This window comes from Chelonia mydas, chromosome 17, assembly GCF_015237465.2.
Source record: "Chelonia mydas isolate rCheMyd1 chromosome 17, rCheMyd1.pri.v2, whole genome shotgun sequence".
Lineage (NCBI taxonomy): Eukaryota > Metazoa > Chordata > Testudines > Cheloniidae > Chelonia > Chelonia mydas.
In genome coordinates, this window is record NC_051257.2 from 12,644,345 (window position 1) to 12,668,243 (window position 23,899).

The 23,899-nt window shown below is 39.9% G+C and overlaps 1 protein-coding gene across 26 annotated transcripts in view; it reads right to left on the minus strand.

Annotated features, from left to right (window-relative positions):
* TPST1 (tyrosylprotein sulfotransferase 1) overlaps nucleotides 1-23,899 on the minus strand; it is a 96,274-nt gene that overhangs the window by 15,050 nt on the left and 57,325 nt on the right. For 16 of the 26 annotated variants that reach the window (XR_006286289.1, XR_006286299.1, XR_006286293.1 and 13 more), the window contains 3 exons: nucleotides 21,147-21,194; nucleotides 3,896-4,079; nucleotides 3,052-3,221 (listed from right to left, as the gene is read on the minus strand). Coding sequence is in view for 9 of the 26 variants with exons in the window: in XM_043531038.1 (XP_043386973.1) it covers nucleotides 3,052-3,221; nucleotides 3,896-4,079; nucleotides 21,147-21,194 (402 nt within the window). In the remaining 17 variants the exon portion in view is untranslated. Of the gene's footprint in view, nucleotides 1-3,051; nucleotides 3,222-3,895; nucleotides 4,080-7,738; nucleotides 7,852-11,662; nucleotides 11,805-13,068; nucleotides 13,173-14,393; nucleotides 14,439-19,093; nucleotides 19,701-21,146; nucleotides 21,195-23,899 lie in introns of those variants that run through there. The other 10 variants (XR_005222631.2, XR_005222628.2, XR_005222629.2 and 7 more) reach the window with 5 other exon arrangements.

Sequence of the window (23,899 nt, forward strand, 5' to 3'; positions counted from 1 at the left end):
GCGGGAAAATGTGATGTCTGTGAAGCTAGCAGTGTTGGGATCCCAGTTTAAAAACACAGCAAACAAAACATTCAGGATGGTTTAATCTCTTAAACTGAAACAGGACACAGATTATAGTCTCTCACTGACAACACAGCGATAATTTTCAGAGTAGCAGCCGTGTTAGTCTGTATCTGCAAAAAGAAAAGGAGGACTTGTGGCACCTTAGAGACTAACAAATTTATTTGAGCATAAGCTTTCGTGAGCTACAGCTCACTTCATCGGATGCATTCAGTGGAAAAATACAGTGGGGAGATTTATATACACAGAGAACATGAAACAATGGGTGTTACCATACACACTGTAACCAGAGTGATCAGGCAAGGTGAGCTATTACCAGCAGGAGAGCGGGGGGGACGGGACGGGACCGGACCTTTTGTAGTGATAATCAAAGTGGGCCATTTCCAGCAGTTGACAAGAACATCTGAGGGGGAGGGGAATAAACATGGGGAAATAGATTCATAGATACTAAGGTCAAAAGGGTCCATTATGATCATCTAGTCTGACCTCCTGCACAACGCAGGCCACAGAATCTCACCCACCCACTACTGCAAAAAACCTCTCACCTATATCTGAGCTATTGAAGTCCTCAAATCGTGGTTTAAAGACTTCAAGGAGCAGAGAATCCTGCAACAAGTGACCTGTGCCCCATGCTACAGAGGAAGGCGAAAAACCTCCAGGGCCTCCTTCCAATCTGCCCTGGAGGAAAATTCCTTCCCAACCCCAAATATGGCAATCAGCTAAACCCTGAGCATATGGGCAAGATTCACCAGCCAGATACTACAGAAGTTTCTTTCCTGGGTAACTCAGATCCCACCCCATCTAACATCTACTTTGTATAATGACCCATCCACTCCCAGTCTTTATTCAAGCTGAAGTTAACTGTATCCAGTTTGCAAATTAATTCCAATTCAGCAGTCTCTCGTTGGAATCTGTTTTTGAAGTTTTTTTGTAGCTCACGAAAGCTTATGCTCAAATAAATTTGTTAGTCTCTAAGGTGCCACAAGTACTCCTTTTCTTTTCACAGTGATAATTGTATTCATTAAGTACCCGATTTTGCTAAAGAACTATGTGGGCAGATCCTTCGGCCCACTGAAAACCTCACTAACATCGAAGAGCTCCAGGTGGGGTTGTAATGTCTGGCTGTGGAGTTGTCTTTACAGGATCAGGGCCTTCTGCAATTATTCTGACAACAGAAAGAGTGTTTCATTTGAATGTGTTTAACAATGGTTTAGATCAGAATGCTTTGAAGATGGAAAAACCACTTTACAAACATTCACTAATTAAGCCTATTAGTGAACATATGACCTAAAACAAAGAACACACCTGCTACTTGGCCCTTCTTTATAATGTTGCAGGAAATATATAAAGTGCTGGTTTGGTTCGATAGTGTATATCACAATTAACTCAATTTCCAATAAGACAGTTGCCAGCAGGAAGAAACTCACAAATGCCAACACTTGTTTTCAAATAAACAAATCAGCTTAATCATACTAGGAAATTCTGTCTTGATATAGATTGCACTTTGTGATGCATTAAGGAACAGCACTGACTGGCTTTGAAGAGAATTAGGTCCTCAACTGGATAGATGAAGAACATCCCTCTGGGGAAAAGTATTTTGGAAATGAGGTTAGAATGTCCAACATATATTTCTACAAGCAAAGATCTGATCATGAAAAAGCTTATTATTTGGAGTAGCAATTACTGCCAACAAGTGGAACTAAATATTAGCAGAATCATGCTCAAAATAAATAAATAAATTATAAAAAGAAAGCTACTATCTTGTTTGAGACCTTTAGAAGGATTATAACAGAGCTCTGAATATAACACTGCCAGACATCAGCAATTTAAAAGAAGTTCTTTGACCCCTGCATTGTTTTTCCACCTATAATATGTAAACAGGTCTTTTTAAAACAATAAAAAATTATTATGCTTACTTTCTCACTGGTCCAGGGAGTAGCTGGTCCACGTGCAAAACAAAGATTAATCCTACTACATTTTGCAGAATTTATTTGTTGGAAAGTGAAAATCCCCGAAAGGCATAGATTTTACCTAAACCTTCAGCTTTCTAAAGTGCATTATAATTAGAGCTGGGCCAGATTTCAAACAACAAATTGTCTTCAGAGAAAATCTGGCAATTTTGGAGGTGAATAAATATCTGCAGGCTTGAAACAGTGCCACACATTTCATCAGCATGTAGTGTTAATCTGTTCACCTGAATTTACATATACCTGAAATTCAGATATGTGAAATTCAGGCAAATAAAAACGCAGACAACACAAAAGAGGAAAAATAAAAAAGATAAAAATTTGCAATTTTATCCAAAACAAGATTCGGATATAATACCCTCTAAGTATTATAGTATGATTAACAGGGAAGAATATTTTACACTGAAGTCAAGCTTGTAAATTAGTCAGACAACTAGCATTGTGTTTTTCTTAACAGCACTCTTATACTCTAAACTTGGACGAATCTCTACAAATGTTCCATAAAATATTTGAAAATCGTAACAACCAAAAAGAGGACTTTATCAAATATCCTAGGAACATCACTGCCATGCCCTTTTAGGGTAAAAACCACAAGATAATACCAACAAAAATCACAAAAAAGAGGCCACAATCATGTTGTTACAAGAAATGGTGTCAAATACTCAACTTTTAATGTACGAGCAACTGGGCTACCTGGATGGAGCTATTTTGTGTGTTTGTATGTACACACACTTCTGCTGAGGACTAAAACATTGTTCAGGTTTTTTTGTAAAGTGAGTTACAATAATTAGTTTTTAAATAATAGGGTTTTTTGCACGGCAACATACCAAGAAATCTGACAGTTTTCTGGAAGAAGTTTTAAAAACTGTAGTTGCATGTTAATCACACCAATCTTTGATAAAAAGATGCAATTCAAATGGGATTGAATCAGAAGACTGCAAATGAATTCTTGCCTTTCTTAAAATTAATGATTCCTAACACAGTAACAGTTTCAAAATTAGAGTAATAAGGACAATGCACATACCCAAAATAAGTTCCATCTCTGTCAATAAAATATCTGCCTTGAGCATCTGTTGGAATGTAGTGTCTTCCACTAAACATAGCAGCCAACATGGTATCTTCACAGCGTCTTAGTGTTGACAGCCTGGTAGTGAAATACATGCCTCCTACATTAAGCGGAACAACTTCTGGGAACTGGAAAAGCAATCATATCACTATTTAAAAGTTATTCTGTGGTGCTTCACAAACATGTATATGACAAGATCCCTTGACCCACACAGAGGAGAATCTCTACGAAACACAGGATAAGATTACAGATCCAAGATGGCACAAAGACACAGTCTGCGAGGAGATCGAAGTCTGAAGGTTTCATAAAGAGCGGAGGAATAGGGAGAGGGAGATCTCCTGGCACAAAGGAAGGAGGAGACTGTTCCAAGCATAGAGCCGCTGCATGAAAGGCAGTAACCCAAGAGTGAAACAAGGTAATGAAGGAAGCAGTTCAGAGAAAGAAATGAGCGGGTAACAACTTTTGGCAGATATAGGTCAAGGAAGAGCTGTGCTGAGTTTAGAGGGTAAGAATTACCTATATTTATAATAAGGCTGCAAGCACTTCTCTTTCTAGGGTAGAAGACAGCAGATAAATCCTAATGTGGATGAGGGGAGGGTATGGGTTTTGCGGGTAATACGCCTGGCTATCATGCAAAAAAGGAGTTCAGTTTCCTTCACCAAGCTAGTTGGCAATAGAAATTAAACTAGAAACTCTTGAGACTTCAGCATGAGGAATAATGGATTCCCTGATACTGTACAATGGAGGCTCAAATGTAAGCACCTCACCAGCTCAGAGGAGAACAGTCCTACACCACCCTTACCTGCTGAGGCAGCAAGTGCCCTGCCTGAGTTGCAGTAGGAGTGGCAGGGTCTTGGAAATCATCCTCTGCATCTGAACTCGACATGGCATCGTCCAGATTTCCACTGGCTTTGTTCTGCCCTGTGACTACCACCATCCCTCTGGCTCTTGTAACCAGGTCTGCCGGGCAGACAGCCGTGGCAATGCTAAATGAGAGACAAGACCCAAATTATCTGGATACTTTCCCTACCAGCTGCAGACAATCACAGGGCTGACAAAGAGACATAATTGTCCTGCTTTGTACAAATAATTTAGGACACTGTTATTATTGGGAAGTGAATCATTAGAGGGATGATTATTATTGTGCTGTGAGTCAAGCTCACAGATGCACATATATCTGGAGGAATGCAGTCTGCCCAGCAGTGCCAAGAAATCTCCTGTCAGACTCAGAGCAGGAGAACCCCGGTCACTGGCTGAATAAAATGCTGATTTTCATACGCTGCTCAATTCAGTGTTTGATTGGCTTAGTTCTTTTCAGCAGCAGAGCTGTCATTTCCCAGCTGAATTCCAATTAGCTATTGGTTCACCTGCCGCTAAATTGCAATTGGCTGTTTGCAGAGTTGTGTTCTGAAAGCTGTTCTCTTATTGGTTAGACTGTGCTGTAGTAATCCCGTCATTGTTTACAATAATGTTGTCAAGTCATTTAATCATCTTGCATCTTTCAAAGCAGTTTTGGCTCTGCTGTGTGTTAGTGCAGTAGCTTCAGATGCTTATAGCAGGGCTTTCTGCACATTGTGCCTTACCTGAAGGCTTCTGGTGCAGTTCTACCAACTCATGTGAAATGTTAACCCCAAAAAACGAGCTACAAATCTAGCATTCTAACCACAAACACGTTGATGAAGTTTTCCTGTGAATTGAGTCTCACACTGTTGTGAATTTAGACCGATGCAGCATGATGTGGATAAAGGCCCATCTTATGTAGCAGAAAAGTGAGGCCAACCAGGTGGAAATACTGTGCTCTCTTCTGTGCAGTGTGGGGGGGAATTAGTAAGGGAGGGAACAGGGAAGACAGCAGGCAGCATTGAATCCTCCTCTTTTGCCACCACTCTCTACACTTTGTTTTCTCGCTGTGGTCTTTTGCTCCTTTAAAAAGACTTGTGTACATTCTGCAAGTGGAAAAACACCACAGCTTAAACAACTTTTTAGATTTCTAGCAGTGCATGAAACATACACTTGTGTTATCCTATTATTCTCACTTAAGTTTGTAGCTGGTTTTTACGTTGTTATTACTCTGGGCTGGATACTGGTATTTTGTCACGAATGGGACTGCTCAAAACAGCAAGCATCACTCCAATATTAGGATCTTTGCTTACATGTCTTATCTTTCTCTCACATTGGCATTCTAGCCTCATTTCCAACACATCCATAGGGTGTCCTCATCATCCCTCCAGCCTGGGGACTGAATTCCCTTCAAAACCCATCACCACTGCTCTCAGTCTGTCAGAAAGTAAAATAAAGAAACTCTGCAGTTTTTAGTATAACCAACCTGTGAACTGTATTATTAAGCAGTTTTTATTTCCATTTCACAGGAAAACAGGCTACCAGTAGCCTCTCCCACAACAATTTAGCTCTTTGTAATGAGCTACCATCTGCTTCCACCCCACATTCCTACCCTTTCTGGTTGAAGGGGTATGAGTTCCTGGATTCTTTTCTCCATTCTCGGATCCCGTCTGCAGTAGTCCTTCAAAACCTAGCACTTCAAGTGTCTCTTGTTTTTAAGCTTCTACATTAACAGTGATCTGCTTCCTTATCCAATGTCACTTATTTATCAAAGCCAGGCTGTTCACAGGTAACAGATACCAGCACTGAGTTATTTAAAAAAATAAATTAATAGTAATAATATGACCAAATCATTTATCTGAAGGGGAGTGAGAGAATTGACTTTACCCTCTTCCACCTGACCAAAAAAACCCCTAATTTTGGACCAGCTATCCCTGATAGTGTCCACGTATGTCTACAGTAGCTTTTTTAAAAAAAAACTGCAACCACCAGCACCCCCAATGTCAGATACACCAGCACTCTCAACTTAGCTATGTACTACAATACTTATATGGCCTCCCATTACCAAAGAATCTGAGCACTTCTCAATCTTTACTGTGTGTATCCTCATGACATCCCTGTGAGGAAGGGCAGTGCTATTGTCCCGATTTTACAGGGAGGAAACAGAGGATCAGAAAGGCTAAGTGTCTCGCCCAAGATCATAGAGGGAGTCTGTGGCTGAACAGGTAATTGAAGCTAGGTTTCCCAAGTTAGCAACCTAACCACTGAAACATTATTCCTGTAGGAGAGTTTCAACCACCATCAATGGTTACTTAGCAGGCTATGTGAAGTGAGTTTGGTGGTCTAACTCCTGATCTCAGGGGGATCCCATCAGATACTAGTGATGGACACAGCATAAGAACCCACAGAGAATAGAATTTAAACATTATAAAAAAATTAAAAAATCACCAAAACTAGCAATCTTGTTGGCAGTCTCAGCCTTGTTGTAGCCATGCTGGTCCCAGGATATTAGAGAGACAAGGTGGGTGAGGTAATATCTTTTACTGGACCAACTAGTGCCAGTGAAGGAAACAAGCTTTTGAGCTTACGCAAAGCTCGTCTTCAGGTCTGGGAAAGGTACTCAAAGTGTCACAGTTAATACAAGGGTGGAACAAATAATGAGTTAACATGTTGCAAGAGACTATTCAAGGTGCAGTGGGCAGTTAATGTTAACGACTAATGATTTAATGGACATAGATACCAAAATACCTTCTAGAGGTGAGTCTATACATCCAGCTCAGGTTTGAGGAATGCTGAGGGTAGAAAGCCTCCCATACTATATCTGTCCTGCAGCTGGAGAACTGCAGTCTCCATGGGTTGTCAGTTCAACACCTTTCACTGGCCCTAGCTTCCATTAATCCCCAACCCCCTAAAAAAGTGTTTTTAAAAAGATTGAACAAAAAGGAAAGCATGGCTTATAATAGCAACAGCCACCTCAGTGTCTTTCTGACAGACTCGGCAATAGATGCAAACAATCAGAACAAGCGTTTCATGAAGCAACCAACTGGCCTCTATTTCTTCTGAAAAGGAAACAGTTTAATTTTTCTGCCAGTTGATGTACCGCAAGCAGAACTGACCCCCAACCAGCCCCAAAATAAAAATCTTTAATTATTCATGATGGGAAATACAGACCTAACAGAAGACTGCATTATCCATTAATAAACCTCTCAACTTTTAGCTTTGGAATAGCTCTTGGTGCCAAATATTTTTTTACTTGAACGCTCCAGCTATATTAACTGCAAAGAATTCCCTTCTCTACTACTCCAAAAGCAACACACAACAGAATACTTTGCATGTGCATACCACTGGAGATATTAACCATTCTCCCAACTCACTTTAGCACAAAAGGAGGGGTAAGTACCTTAAAAGGTCGCTTAGCTACTATATTTTCATATTCCACTGTTTGTAGCCTCTTATCTAGAAAATATTCCATTTTCCCCTAATCAGATTTCCCTAAGAACTGCTTGATCTTATCACCAATATTTTATTGGATGTTGAAATTAACAAGGTCATTTCTTGCCTAGTGACTACACATATTTTTAACATGTTTATAGGAAAAACTGTCAGTATTTCTTTTCCATAAACATCCTAGGGAGGAAATATACAGTACTGAAGATAACAGATTACAATCATTGTGCGTATTACAAAAAGATACACAACTTATTCTAAAGAGTACAGCATAAAGGTTTATAACAAGTGTCTTATGCTAGTGGAATGTGTTTTACATCAAAAGGCACAACAGGAACAGAGTTAACTCCACACTCACCACGAATGCCAGGGAAAGTTTCATCTGTTGGAGCCAGGAAATGGGCAAGATGATTCAGTAGAAGATCTCCGAACAAACAAAATGTAGCATCCTCAATTAAAGACCTGTGAAAACTAAAGCAATGGAGCAGATGCCCTTTTTGTAATGAAGATGGCTAAAAGCAGCCCTAGACCCTACATCAATATTGAATATCCAGATGATTTTGCCTAATGGACCAGATCAGACTGAGACCCTAAAACATTGTCTTTGCTCTCTGCAGCTCAAACACTGCAAATGTAAAAGAAGAAATCATGGTAGAGGCTCCATTGGGAGATTTGGGATTAGTAACATTCAGGAGCTGGAATTACTGAGATTTATATACTGTTACCACAAAGAGTCCTGCAACAAAAGGTGGGAAAGTAATAAGAGGAACCCTTTCCTTGGAGAACAGCTCCCTCAGAAGACTTGTAATCAAGGGAACTATCCTCAACCTCTAGTGTTTTGTCCAGACCAATTTATTCTAATTGGTTTTCATGTCTTCGGTTAATTGTTCTCTCTTAACCCTTCCAGTTTCCATCTTACATTTTACCTGCGATAGTCTATACGCTTTCCTATTGGCTTTCCATTATCTGAAGGGTAACTGTTGGGCTTGAGTAACCTCTTGAATCTTGCCACTTAGTCATTCTAGTGAGGTCTTTGCCTTGCAGCTTCCTTTTTTGTTTAGGGCTAGGCATTCCTTCTGGAACTCTGCAAAGATATCGTACCCTCCATGCTAAATCCAAGGATTTTAATCTATTTATGTTTGATTTTAGGTCCTTTTTCAATAGTTTCCACTTAAAAAATTTTTTTCTCCGAAGTTTAGTGTCATTGTTTTATGATTCCACGTCCAAGGATGAAGAACTATATTGCGGTCACTATTATCTAGTGGCTAGAGATCATTCTTGACAACACCTGAGAGAAACACATTAGTCTGAGACACTAGTGACCAGACTAAAGAACTACATTGAGCTTCCAGCACTGAGGTGCCATGTGACCCTCTGGGCTGCCCTATGTGGTCAACACATGGAGCAAAGCATCATAACAACCTGTGACTTTACTTGTTCAAGTTTAACAATATCTTCGCTTGGATTCAAAATATTTTGCCTCAGTAAACGTAAGACAAAACACCTCTGCAGCACAGAGGCAAAGTATTATGAAGTCATTCAAGGACCAAGAGCGATCTGGACAATTGGACATAGTCTGGTAGAAACAGAGGCAGTTAGTCATCTAATATCTTGTTACATCTCCTGGAGCTTGGAAGACAAGCGTGTTGGCCCAGGCTGTGGAGGGGGACAAAGGGGAAGCATCAATCGTGGTACAGAATAGCTTAACAACAAGCCGGGAAACTGCAAACTAGAGGAATCAGCAGAATGTGAGAAATAGAGAGCAGAGGATCCTATATTTCTGCTAGAAATACTGCTATTCCTTTACTACTACATGTTGGTGTGAACAGAGGTCCCTATGTTTGCAGGGCTGTGGGTGTGTCTGACTACACAATATCATCCCAACAAAGAAAATGTACTTCTTTAAGATTTTATACAGCTCTGCATCACTCCAAGTTCCTTCTTTCAAGCTGCTATAAAACCACCATTACAGAGTGGATACAACTATGCAACAATCTTCCAGAGGAGATCAAATGAATCCACAATCTGACCATCTTCAGGAAACATTAAAAAAAAATTTTGTAAATGATTTTTCCGCACAAATGAAACTCGCAATTCAAACACCACATTGATTCCCAAATTCTGATGACCCTCCACCCCCACAAAAAAAACCTTACTCCTAAGAGAATTTTGACCCTTGAAAGGGAGAAATGAGTCCATGAAGTCCACTTGGGACTTCACTTTTGGGCACTACAAGGCAGTGTTGTATAATGGATATAGCACTAGACCGGAAGTCAGGAGACCTGGTTCTATTCCTGGCTCTGCCATTGGCAGGTTGAGTGACCTTGAGCACATCAGGATACCTCTGTTTTGTCTCAGTTTGCTCCATCTGCAAAATGAGGATAATGATATTGACCTCTTCTGTACAGTGCTCCAAGATGTATAGATGAAAAATGATAAGTAAGAGCTAGTATTATTATTGCTATTGATCTTACACGTAAGGTGCTCAGATACTCAGCAGATGGGCAGCAGAATAAAACCCTAAAATAGATTATTTTCCATCACTGGCAGAGTTTACAGACAGACCCCGCAAAGACAAATTATACTTCATTTCCTTGGCAGTTGTATCTATCTGTGTTTAGCTGATCAGATGATTTTTTTTTTTTTTTTTTACTTTTTTTTTTTTTTTAAACTAAGACGATCCAACATCAGTTACCCAGAGCATATGGCCTCTGAGAACAGAAAATGGGTTTGTTGCTTTATCAGATTGTAATGCGTTTCTTGGTCTGACAAACAGGACTGGCCTAGAGACCATGCCACATATTGCTCATATGCACAATAAGAAACATCTTCATTGCAAATGGTAGAAATGGGCGCTGACTGTAATTAGAAAAACATCCTAGAACTACAAAGATGATGAGCTTTCATTACATAACCCTCTTTTCATCACAATATAAAATGCATAGGCAAATATATGAAGGTAGAAGGACTTCGCTTTGGCAATTATTTTAAATCTTGTTATGAAATAAAGACCTATTTTTAATCTAATACAATTGATACTCAAAAGTCATGTGCACTGCACCCCCCCCAAATGCACATTAACAAGAGCGTTCGAACAAAAAAACTTTGGTAGTGACTCCTTCAATGATAATTTCTTCACATGCCTAAAACTGCATGGTAGCTTGCAAGAGCCTTCAGCTGCATGGTTACATCTTGCACTGTGCCACAGAAAGATTTTCAATCTTATTTAGAGGTAATGTATTATTTATAACACTGCCATTTGAAAACCAGTGCTTTGGCTGCTATATTCCCAGTTCTTATCTCACAGAAGCTGAGATAATAATGTACAGTTATTACTGATAAGCAATAATTATCCACATTTCTCAGGGGACTCCCAAATCTTTCAGATCATTGGAGTTTGTTTTGAATTAACAAAATTCAGATTCTATATGAATGTCACATTCAGGGAGAAAGAATGAATTTTGGATAACCATGGAATATCATAATCTGTGAAGTACCAATAGTGACAAAATCTCATTAAAAATTCCCTCTTTGCAATAAAGTAAGGCTTTGAGAAGAAGGAATTATTAGGAGTGTTTCTCTGCAACTTCACTACTCCATCTCCAAAGGCCTTTAATCAACTTTTATCATCCAAACTTTATAAGAAAAAAAAATGTTAGAAAGAGAAAAATAAAAGTATGCTTCTATCCAGACATATAATAGCAATCCAACAGTGACAGTCCATCTGTTATTTAAGGATCAGCTTTCACTTGTTGTCAGTCAAAGGAAAAATTGGTAGAACCTATCCCAGTTGATTCTAATCTGGTAAATACTGATATTACCTTAGTCCTTGTTACTTAGTTATAGGATTACTCACAGCGATAACATTCAAACTTTGAACTCAATTTTGAAACTTGGGCACCTATATTTGGGAGACTAGTTCTATGTTTATTTCCATTCTGCCTCTAAAATGAGTATTAATATGCTTCCACAGCATCCTGTTTGACTGCCCAGTTACGGAATTTGGTGTTCTCATTTAGGCACCCAAGTTTGAAAACTTTGGCTACAAAACTAGCATTTCCATTTGAACTTTCCAGCAATACAATTGCCTCTATAATGAAGCTCAGAGTACATCATCAGAGCCCAAGAATAAGGATTTGTAATAACATTTATTTTATCTTTTTTAAAAGGTGAACAGATTAATTTTGTTAGTAAGATGTTTCAGTCATTAGTGAAAGAAGATGAATACTCAAATAAATGATCAGAAGAAAAAAATTAAAATTATATTCTTATTTTGTTTAACCTGAATTTTGATGTTCATTTATAGGCAGCTGAAGTTATTGTCTAAACCTGCTTCATTTCCTGCTCGCCCTCAGACATCCCTGCATGCAATGGACTACTGACATCACTATCACTGTTGACCAGCACCGGAACAAGAAGTCTGCCTAAAAGAAAAAAGATAAGCAAATCTTTCTGAGTGGGTGGTTCCACTTTCTGATTCTCAGGCACTAATCCAATGCTCTTGTGTTTGGGTTCACAGAAGTGCAGTGGAATAAGTAATTTGCTCCCAAACTCCTCCTCCCCCCTTCATAAAATCCTGCTTTAATTGTTTAACTGATAAATATTTTCATTATTTTAAAAAAGTATGTTCACATTAGGTTTTGTAAATCTTTTTTTTTTTTACATTAAAAAAACAAATTTTGGACCTAAATTAAGTAGCTGGGGCCCCTTTAATTTTTCTAGAACATCATACTAAGGCCAAATCTAGAAAAGAAAATGAATGGAGACACTTCCTTAATAGGATGTATCATTGTTCTAAATTAGACATCAGATACCTTAGACCCATCTAATAATCCAATTATAAAGAAATATCCTCCCAATTTACAAACTGCTGTTCTACTTAGTGGACAAGATTACTTCCCCATAACTTGTTAACTGACATTTTTCCCCTAGATATGTTTTTTTCCTAATCTCAGAGTTACTGAATGAGCCTGTTTTGCTAGTTTTGTTTCATTCTCTAGGGAAGACAACATACCTAGTACTGTCTCACCTTCTATTGTAACCCAGATTGAAGGAGGAGTATGTGTAGTGTTTCATACAAATGCTATCACAATTGCTGTTTTCTCAGCTCTTTTCAGATTGGTTTAATTAACTGCTTCTGAGGCAGAGTACTCCGGAGATGTGGTGTCAGTGAAGTTATGTACATGAAAAATGACATAAACAATGTATAATCCAGTATCATTTGTGAAGTTAACACAAGGGATCAGTTAGCCTGTTCATTTTACAACCCTATTTCCAGAGCACTGCTATTCAAATGTAAAAAAGTATTCTGTGCTGAATTTTAAGAGGATTTAGAAGATTTCAAGGGAACCTTGGTTTTTGCAGGGACAGAATGTTGTGCATGGCTGAACAGCAGCCTACTGGAAGATCAGGAGTAACATTTGAAATGAATCCCATATGGTCAAGGGTTTGTGTGTACTGAGCGGAGAAGAGAAATTGGGGAAGAAGAGTTACCTTAGTCTGAGAAAGGAAAGCTGCCCCCCAACAAGAGAGAGAATATTCTCAGACAGCAAAAGAACCCCTGAGATGTGGTAAGCAGAATGCTACAAATCAGTTTAACATGTCAGTAATACAACTGATTGTAAATGTAAAGGCCTGGGTACATGAGACATGCTTAGCAAAAGACAAAAGGGTATCTTGCACACATACCATTAATTAATTCTGTCTGGTTCGACCAGAAGGAACAGTTTAAAACAAAAGACATACTGTGTAGGTGGATATGACTGGAAGCAGCATCACCAGCAGTAACAACCCTAAGTGGGAAATTGCATTGAGAAGTAGAGGTTATCCAAACTAACCAGAGGATGCCAGAGAACAGATGAAGTCTGCCTGTGTGTATTGCCCATTCTGCATTTGCTGACAGTAACACTGACTAACACCAGAAGGCTGCACATTGTCCCCTTCAACAGCTCTTCCTACAAAACTATTTTTCTCACCTGACAGGCTGGCACTTGCAGTCTTCAGGAGCAGCGCTATTTGTAAGAATGGGCCAGCATACTGCGACAACCATTCTTATGCCACCTGGTGGCAACAGTCCAAAGTAACCTATTTTTGTTTGTTTCTAAAACACCTGTTGCAGCCCTACCAGGCCTTTTCCAGGGAGTGTTTCCCCACTTGCCAGGCGGTAATTTTAAGGCAGTTTTGGGAGTACTGCTCTCAGCTAAAAAATTTTGCTGTGCGTTTCAATTAGACCTATACAGTTTCCATTTTGATTTTGTCTCACCCTATCGCAACTTTCCTCACTTAGATGCTTGGGAGTGACAGCTTTTTAAGAACCAAAATAAACAGCTACCTGCCAAAACGACATCCATCACCACAGTGTGTAGGTGTCTACCCATGGGCTGCCGACCCCCCCCCCTTTTTTTTTTAGCCATTAGAAAAGCACTACTGGATCTACCCATCTGGCTGCAGGCATCCCACTATCACAAGGTGGGAAACATCCCTGGTAAACGACTCGGATTACATCCAGGTGGAGAAAGGCACTCTGGGCACCACAGGGGGAAAAAAAACAAACCCAAGTATATGCAGGTGCATAGTGACCCTTATGCAGCGGGGCTGCAGCTGCAAAGGTCCCTGCTCCAGGCTTTGGGGACGGGAGGGGAGACTCCGCCCAGGCCACCTACCTTTCAGGAGCCCTGTCTGAGGGCGCCCAGCTAGAAACACCCCCCACCCACGGGGGCTGGTGATGTGCCTGGGCTGTCTGCTCGGCTGGCACAGCCCCGGGGTAACCGCCAGCCCCGCACTCCCGAGGCTGCCACAGCCCCTGGTGGGGGAGGTCGGTGGGGGTGGGCACACGCGTCCCCCCGCCCCCATGGGGACCCCGGCTGGGCGGAGACGGGCTGTGGCCTCCTCTCCGGGGCAGAGCCCGGCGGCGCCCCTGCCCGGGAAGCCCCCCCCCAGCGAGAGCCAGGGGTGCCCCTCGCCCCCCAACGGACGGGGCGGCCGCCACCGCCGCGCGCGCCCCTCCCCCTCACCTGCGGTGGCGGCTCCCCAGCTGCGGAGGCCGTCGAAGGGATGCGCAGCCCCGCCCCCGCCTCGGATGAGCCGCAGCCCCGCCCCGTGCCCCTCGCTCTACGTGCCGCGTCACGCGCTCCACCGACCGGCCGAGCGAGGGCAGGGCCGGAGGAGGGGGCGTGGCCTGTCCCCTGACGGGCGGGGCTGGTCGCGTGCCGAGATTGCGGCCCCTGAGAGCTGGCGGCGTGCCGGAGCCCCCTTCCTGCCCCTGGAATGGGGGGTGGAGGGGCAGGGTCTCGCCCCATCGCTCACGCGCCTCTTTAAACGTGTGGGCGGGACGCGGGAGGGGTTTCGCTGCAGAGCGCGCTGAGGAGAGGTGTCGCCCCCAGGCACCACGGAGAAAACCCAGCCCCAGGGCGGGAGCGAGCCCTAAAACGGCGCTGCGGAAACAGAGCCGGGGTACCAGCCCCGTAATACATTTTAAAAAGCTGCACCTGCGCCTTGCTTTACCTTGCCTGCCAGGTGGTTGACCATTGGCTGTTTACCGCTCTTACCCACCATCCTGCTTTTCCATCTTGGCTAACAGGCAGTGCCTGTGTAAAGCTTTCCACACACCCATATTGTAGACTTAGAGTTTCTTAGCTATGATACATTGCATGATAAACTGGATTTCAAAATACGATTTCAGCTAGCCTTTTCAACGTCCCCCTAGGCGGAGAGGCATCTGAAAGTAACACGAAGCAATACAAGCACAACTAAGAGGACAAATGGAAGACCCTTATTTACAGCCTTTAAACATTTTAATTGGACACAGATTAATGATGCGCATTGGGCTAAAGGCTGCACCTACCCCTTCTTTTTAAAGAATGTAATCTGAAGTCCAGACAAAACATAGGTGACCGTTTCTCTTCAGTATGTTCTCTGCCAATGTGCCTTAAAAAGTAGGGTTGAGAGAGGGTAGACGGAGTTGGCTTTGCTAACAGACTGCTCTAAATCCATGGTACGCCCACATCTTGAATACTGCTTGCAGATGTGGTTGCCCCATCTCAAAAAAGATATATTGGAATTGGAAAAGGTTCAGAAAATGGCAACAAACATTATTAGGGGTATGGAACGGCTGCCAGATGGGGAGAGATTAATAAGACTGGGACTTTCCAGCTTGGAAAAGAGACAACTAAAGGGGATATGATAGAGGTCTATAAAATCATGACTGATGTGGAGAAAGTAAATAAGTGTTATTTACTCCTCATAACACAAGAACTAGGGGCCACCAAATGAAATTAATAGGCAGCTGGTTTAAAACAAACAAAAGGAAGTTTTTCCACACCACACACAGTCAACCTGTGGAACTGCTTGCCAGAGCATGTTGTGAAGGCCAAGGCTAAAATAGGGTTCAAAAAAGAACTAGATAAGTTCATGGAGGATAGATCCATTAATGGCTATTAGCCAGGATGGGCAGGAGTGGTGTCCCTGGCCTCTGTTTGCCAGAAGCTAGGAACAGGCGACAGGGGATGGATCACTTAATGATTACTTGTTCTGTTCATTCCCTCTGAGGCATCTGGCATTGGCCACTTTTGGAAGACAGGATACTAGGCTAGATGGACCTTTGGTCTGACCCAGTATGGCTGTTCTTATGCTCATTTAGCACCAACTGTGGTGATGCATTTTGTGCTGTGATCACCTGTCCACTAGGAACTTGCATAGGCTGAAACCACCACCTCATTTCAAACAGGCCACCAAAAAGACAGCAGATGCGAACAATGGCCATCCAGTCTCAACCCCAATACTTAACAGTCCCATCTCCAGTAAGAGAAAGTGCAAGACCTTTACATATGACAGTTATACGCAGGCATATAAAGGATCACTTGCAATAAGTACAATATTTACAAGTCAAATGGGGACAGCATCTTTTGTGTAAGAGCTTTTTTAAATAGCCATCAGGTAGAGTCAAATATTCTACATCACTCACTGCATGGTTAATGACAGCTCTTTCATTCTACGCCACAAAATATTTAGACTGAACAAATACAAAATGGGGAATAACTGGCTAGTATACTGCTGGAAAGGATCTGGTGGTTATAGTGAATCACAAATTGAATATGAGTCAGCAATGTGATGCAGTTGTGAAAAAGGCAAATATTCTGGGGGTGCAGGAACAAGAGTGTCATACATAAAACACAAGAGGTAATTGTTCTGCTCTACTCCGCACTGGTGAGGCCTCAGCTCAAGTACTGTGGCCAATTTTGAGCACTACACTTTCAGGAAGATGTGGACAAATTGGACAGAGTCCAGAGTATAGCAACAAAATGATAAAAGGTTTTTAAAAAACCTGACCTATGAGGAAAGGGTGAAAAAAACCTGAGCATGTTTAGTCTTAAGAAAAGAGGACTGAGGTGGGACCTGCTAACAGTCTTCAAATATATTAAGAGCTGTTATAAGGAGGCTGGTGATCAATTGTTCTCCATGTCCATTGAAACCATGAGAAGTAGTAATCAGCTTAATCTGCAGCAAGGGAGATTTAGGTTAGGTAATAGGAAAAGCTTTCTAATTATAAGGATAGGTAAGCACTGGAACAGGCTTCCAAGGGAGGTTGTGGAATCCCCACCATCAGAGGGTATTTTTTAAGAACAGGCTATACGCAACCACCTGTCAGGCATAGTCTAGATATACTTGGTCCTGCCTCAGCACAAGGTAATGGACTAGAACTAGATGACCTCTCAAGGTCCCTTCCAGTCCTACGTTTCTATGAATAAGCTATTAAAGGAGAAAGGAATTGAAGAAAAACATACAAGTCAAACATCTGATAATATAGACTAGTATTCATTATCTGACCAATGGACACCATGTAATGACAATGTTTACAGCTGTACATTTTTAGCTGTAAATGATTATGTTTATATAGCATTTCATTCTAAAAGATCCTAAACCATTTCATGTGTTTAAACTGACAATAAACATATGTCATGGATCACTGCTCTGAAGTACATGAACTTGGGTGTAATGCAGCAGTTATAATACATACCAGAACATTGCAAAATAAATAAATAAATCTGTTGTTGCTCGTGAAAGGAGAAAAAAAAAAGGTTGCGGCTAACATCAGAGGGCTTTTGTTCCAGAAAAGACTAATAGTTTTACAGCAATATGAAAATAACAAAGACCATTTTCAAGACAAAACTGGTTTTATCATTGACTTTGCTAATAGATTGTTGAGACCCAGAAATTACAAAGCAGCACTTCTCTATTCTGTCACTAGGGGATGCTCTGTGTTTTCTTTGGCTCTACTAAGCTATCAGGAACAGAAGAATTTTCCTTGCACATTGAGCATAGCAAATTAACTCAACAATTGTGAAAGAAACATGTCTCATTCCTTGTTTTCATCTATAAAAATGTCTTTCGATATAGATTTTTAAAAAGTAAGACTAGATTCCATTTTAACCAATTCAAATTGAATTACTTGCACTGCAGTAAAAAGAAAGGAAACTCCCTAAACTGCCAGTAAAAATAAAAAATAATTAATCTGTCCCTCTCAGCCACAAAAAAGGGAGAGTTAGGCTAAATAGAGAAAAATTCTGATGAGAGCCCACAATAAATATTTGAGGAAAAGAGTGAAGATGTCCTCAAACTTTAAAGCTTCAGTCAATTGACCAAGAAATAAATTAGTGGACAAAACTCCTTTGAATAATCATTCTTAAAATACTTTGCCAGACAAGATTTGATGACAAATCATCTATTTTTAGCAGTATAATTTACATTTCAATACTTTATGAACAAAAAGTTCAAAAGCAAACGTGTTTTCAGATTTCCCTCTCTCGAGACAAACTGCTAATGTTCAAGGGACAGTGTCATATTTGGTAGGCTCAAAACTTGATCTACCTCTTTTGTTGTAAATTTGTTTGCAAACCCCATGTTACTCCTTCATTGCTTTCCTCTTTCTCCTCAATAAGAGCTGAAGCAATGGTCTTTTTCTACCAAGGAAACCCCAAGCCAAGTGTCCCCAGCAATCTTCTATTATAACCCAGGGTGCAAATGCATGTGAGATGCAGGGAAAACATTGTCTAGCAAGGAAATAGTGGGTTACTTTAAATAAAAGAAAAAATATTTTCAAAATGATGACTAATGCCTTGACAGAGTCCTTTAAATATTCTGGTGAGACATTTATAATTTTTAATAAGCAGCTGTAACTGTAGTACAAAGATCCTCCCACTCAGCGGTCACACAATCACCAAGATGACTTCCTCCGAGTGGGGAAAAAAGTGTAAATGACATTTCAGGGGTTCTTGAATTATTATGAGTGGAGAATAATAGTTTTATAGACGACAGGTATTAAACTGTTTATTAGAGGAATCTTGGTAAAGAAAATAATTTATTAAGTAGGTTAAATAAGTATCTACTAGTGTCTTATTATCTTAACATCCCTGTGCTAAAATCAACAAACAAGCTAGCTCATGCTGGAAATTTAGAAAAACAGGATTTACATATGTGGAAACAAAATTCCATTATATTAGGCCCCAATCTAGCAAATCTCCATGTGCTTAACTTTAAGAACATGAGTACTCCTACTGGTCACATATTAAAGCTAAGCATATACATAAATGTTTGACGTTTCAGGGCCTCAGATTCTATCTTTCATTATTACAGCTATTCACCCGAATGGTACAGTAACACCTTGCTTCTGATAACTTCAAGTTAAAAGCTGCATTAATAACTCAAAACAAAAAAATCACATTTAAAGCATTTATTTTGAAAAATAAAATACAAAAGATCACTGCATTGTAAATGTACATGTAATTTATCAACATCTCAGAAGTGATTTTTTAAATAATTAAAAGAAAGATATTTAACAATTTCCACGTCAATAAAATTGAAACAGGCACAACTGTTCTACCAAAAAAACCCACAAATTAGGACAAGCACAGGCCACTTTTACAAAATTTCATACACTTAAATTCCAAATGTTTCACAAACCATTTTTACAAACCCTTTAAAATTAAGGTCTGGAATTAAACAGAGATATAGACAGAATAGCAGTTTCAACATAGGCCAGATTTTGCTTTAATTTCATTTTCAAACTGTAGAAACAGTTGTATAAATGTAACACAGTACTACATCATCATCAGTGAAAGCGTTCACCATATCAGAAAAGTGCTTTTATTGTTACAGGTTTAAGTGTGCTCACAAAAAACCGAAAACAAACCACCAAACAAAAACAAAACAAAACAAAAAAAGCCCTAAACAAAACAAAAACCACAGTCTGAAGGCAAATGGGAGAAGATTCTGAAAAAAGCAGGCCATGAGCGGTACACCTCACTGATCTCGGTAAGACAGTCCTTATAATGTCATGTCAAAGAGAAAATAATATTAAACAAGTTAGAATTTGTGCACTCATTTTGTTAAAATTCATTTTGCAGCCCCATACATTTTCACAAATACAAAGAATAATTCATAGATGGAATGGCAACAATCTCAACTGGTCCAAAATTACCATCCAAGCTAGGCACAGCCACTTTTAAACCTTTCCTTCAACTCCATATGGATATTTTTAAACGATGAAACCTTGTCAGAAGTAAGTCATTTGTAAGGCAAAGACACTGAAAAACTTTATCTCTGTATAGTTTCAATAAACCCTTTAGCTACATGGTGCAAATTCTTTTTTTATTATTAACCTTCTCTTCCATCACAAATTGACAGTGAAATTGCTTCTGAGGATACTTTCAAGGAGATTTTGCTGCTTTGAAATGTAAAAAACAGCACTAAATCAAACTCCAATGCCAATTATTTATGAAAGTAAAATTATCTGAGACATAAAAGTTTTAAATGTTTATCTTATGTAATACTAAATGAATGCGTTCCACATAGATTTCTAAATTAAGAAAGTTTCCAAACAGAATTTATTTCTTTATAATGCATCTTAATCCTTTTATGTACATATGTTATTTGTTATTTATTTATAACACTATGTTGCCTTGGTTTAATTTAAGAAGGATGTTGCATTCTGGTGGGCACCCAGAATATTTTAAGCCAGGAGTGCCCTGAAAATAAAATCATTATTGATTATAGCATTAGCAGTAATGCCTTCACCATTCACCAGTGTCCCAGTACAAGCGCACTAAAATACGCATTCCATATCCTGGTTTGGTCCACTGACAAAGAAATGCAATTTTCCTGATTCAGGATGTATGGGACACTATAGGCAAAAAACATATGGTTAGCTTATTTTTGGTTACGTCTTATCCCCTTCTTTAGCTAAAGAAGTGTCTTTAAAAATATAAAAAGCTTATTCTAAAAACCTTTGTCTTGTTAAGAATGCCTTTCAATTTGATGTACAAATGTCACCTGTATATTAATTTTAACACAAATTAAAAATATGAAGATCTACTAAAAAGTGCCAAATAGTTTGCTCATTTTATATCTTCCTTTGTACTTCCAGCTGTACACACAGTGCAGAGAAATCCGAGAATAGAGAAAATGGTTTAAATTCAGAGGTGATATCATGTACGGTTGTCTAGCAAGCCTGAAATGATGTAACTTACACTTTTTCAACTCTTCAGCATATTGAATTATACCAAATTGACTCATATATATTACTTTTGAATCTGGACTAAATACTTTCATCTATTTCCCACCCAAAGCCCCAAATATATTAATGCAGAATACAATTTTCCACTCTGAAGCTTCCATTAATGATCTGAGATTTTAAAAAAAGATCACAATTAATCAGATTAACTGAAATAACTGGAGCAGATAAATAACCTTGTGATACTCCATATTATTACCTTATGTGCAAGGTAAGTCCATCAGATATTCTACTCCACTGGTTCTGTCTGTTAAAGAAAATATATACATATCTTAATATAAACTGCTACCACCCATGAAAACAAAATTAGTTATTTTCTGTTACAAAATAAAACTATCACTAATAGTGCCATTTAGTTGTTTGGTTCTTTTTATTATACGCAAGACTCAATCAACAGAACAAAATATTAAGTAGTAAGACTAATTTAATAAAAGCAATTTCAACTCCAGCTTCATATTTTCCAAAAGGGAAGCAATCATATATATTTTATAATTCTTTTAGCATATACTGCCCATGAAACATACTAACTCTACTGCTATATCACAAAGGTTATTTTATGCTCAGTGTTGTTGTAGCTGTGTTGGTCCCCAGATATGAGAGAGACAAGGTGGGTGAGGTAATATCTTTTATTGGACCAATCTTTGTTGGTGAAAGAGACAAGCTTTTGAGCTGCACAGAGCTCTTTTTCAGATCTGGGAAAGGTACTCAAAGTGTTACAGCTAAACAAAAGGTGGAACAGATTGTTAAACATAAAGAGATAACACATTACAAAAAACTATTCAAACTGAAGTGGCAATTAACACCTCTGCAGTCATAGGGCAAAGAAGAGTTACTGGGCTGCAGACTGTTGTAATGAGACATAAAACCAGTGTCTCTATTGAGACCATGATTTTTGGTGTCTAGCTGAGTTATGAATTTAAACTCCCAGGCCTGTCTTTTGAAGGTATTATGCAGGTTTCCTTTAAGGATGAGGAATGAGAAATCAGATTTGAAGTGATCATTTTGTGAAAAGTGTTAACCTACAGACGATAGAAAAAACGATAAAAGACAAAAATACCCTGAGTTTATTCGGTGTATAGTGAGCGTCTCATTTTACCTGCACAGTAGCTGGGCCATTTGACGCACTGGATGAGGTACAACACATGTTGCGATAGACATGTGTACGACCCATGGATTTTGAAAGGTATATTGCGGGGCTGTATTGATCATTGCAGCAGTAGAGATATGGCTTTAGGTTTTGCAATTGTTATGGCACTGTCTGGTGCCACTATGAGTTGGCATGTTTTGGTCTGTGAGGAGATTGCTTCAGATGAGGAGCTTAGTGAAGTTGGAGGGTTGTTTGAAGGCCAAAAGAGGGGGTTCAGGAGAGATTTCTTTCAGGATGTGGTCCCCATCAAGAATGGGTTTTAATTCTTTGCTGCTAACTCCATATGCATTCCAGTTTGGGGTGATGAGTGACAACTTGGGGTGTTGAGTCATTTTTCCCCCCTGTATTGAAGCAAGTTTTCTTGGGGAATTAAGGTGGCCTGTTCCAAGATACAATCTACTTCTCTAGCGGAGTGGCCTTGTTTGGTGAAGACAGTTTTAAAGTGTGTAAAATTGTGTATCCAGGACTTTCTCCTTGGAGCATGTTCTGGGGTATTTGAGTACCTGATGATAGATTTTTTGCTGTGTTTGGGGTGGTTGCTTGATCTGTGGAGGTTAGTGTCGTGATCCATGGGTTTCTTGTATACAGTTATCTGTAGAGTTACACTGCTGAAGTAGATTGTGGTGTCTAGGAAGTCAGTGCTGCTGTGGGAGTGTTCTAAAGAGAGTCTGATGGTTGTGTGGTAGCGGTGGAAATTGTGGTAGAAATCTATGAGGGTGTTTAGGTTGTCTGTCCTGAGGATGAAAATGTCATTGATTTATCTCAGATAGATCATTTGTTTCATGTGCATTTTTCTATAAATTCTTCCTTGAGTTGGCCCAGGAAGAGGTTGGCATATTGGGACACCATCCTAGTAACCATGGCTGTTCCCATAGTTTGGACAGAGAGTTTGTTGTTGAATGTAAAGTTGTTAAGGGTGAAGAAGAAAAGGATGAGTTTAGCAATGTGTTTAAGGTAGATATCTTAATGTTGTCCATTGTCTTACAGATATTTGAAGCAGCCATGGTGAGGGATATTGGTGTATAGGGAGGCGACATTCATAGCGGCAGGTATGGTGTTCTGGGGGAGGTTGTTGGTGGTGTGGAGTTTCTGGAAGAATTCAGTCCTTTGAGTAAAGAGTGGTTTGAGGATAGTTTATATGAGTCCTGATATTCCTTCAGTAAGAGTGCCATGCCCAGATATGATGGGTGTGACTGGGTTCCCTTGTTTGTGTATCTTGGGAAGCATGTAGAATTTCCTGGTGTGGGTTTATGGGATATGAGGTGGTAGAGTTTGTCTTGGAGTTGTCTGGGGAAGGATTTGATGATATCCTTAAATTCCTGTGTGAATTGTGATGTGGGGTCTTCTCTGAATTCTTTATGGTAGGTGGTGTCGGTCAGTTGTCAGCTGGCCTAATTGATGTAGTCATCACAATTGAGAACTACAGTGACATCCATTTTGTCTGCTGATTTGATCACTATTTAGTGGTTGGCTTTTAGGAACTGCACAGCTGTCCTCTCCACAGTGGAGAGATTGTGGTGGATGGGTTGTTTGTTAAGAATGTCAGAGCTGATTTTTTTTCTGAAGTAATCAATGTAATGGTCAAGTATGTGGTAGAGACCCTGGATTTTTTTTTTTTTTTTTTTTTTGCTTTCTTCTGCAGAAGGGGAATGGGTCACTGGCTGGTTTGAACCAGAGTAAATGGTGGATTCTCTGAAATTGAAATCTTTAAGTCAAGATTTGAGGACTTCAGTAACTCAGCCAGAAGTTATGGGCCAGGTAAATCAGGTTCTGGGGCCTGCAATGTGCAGGAGGTCAGATTAGAT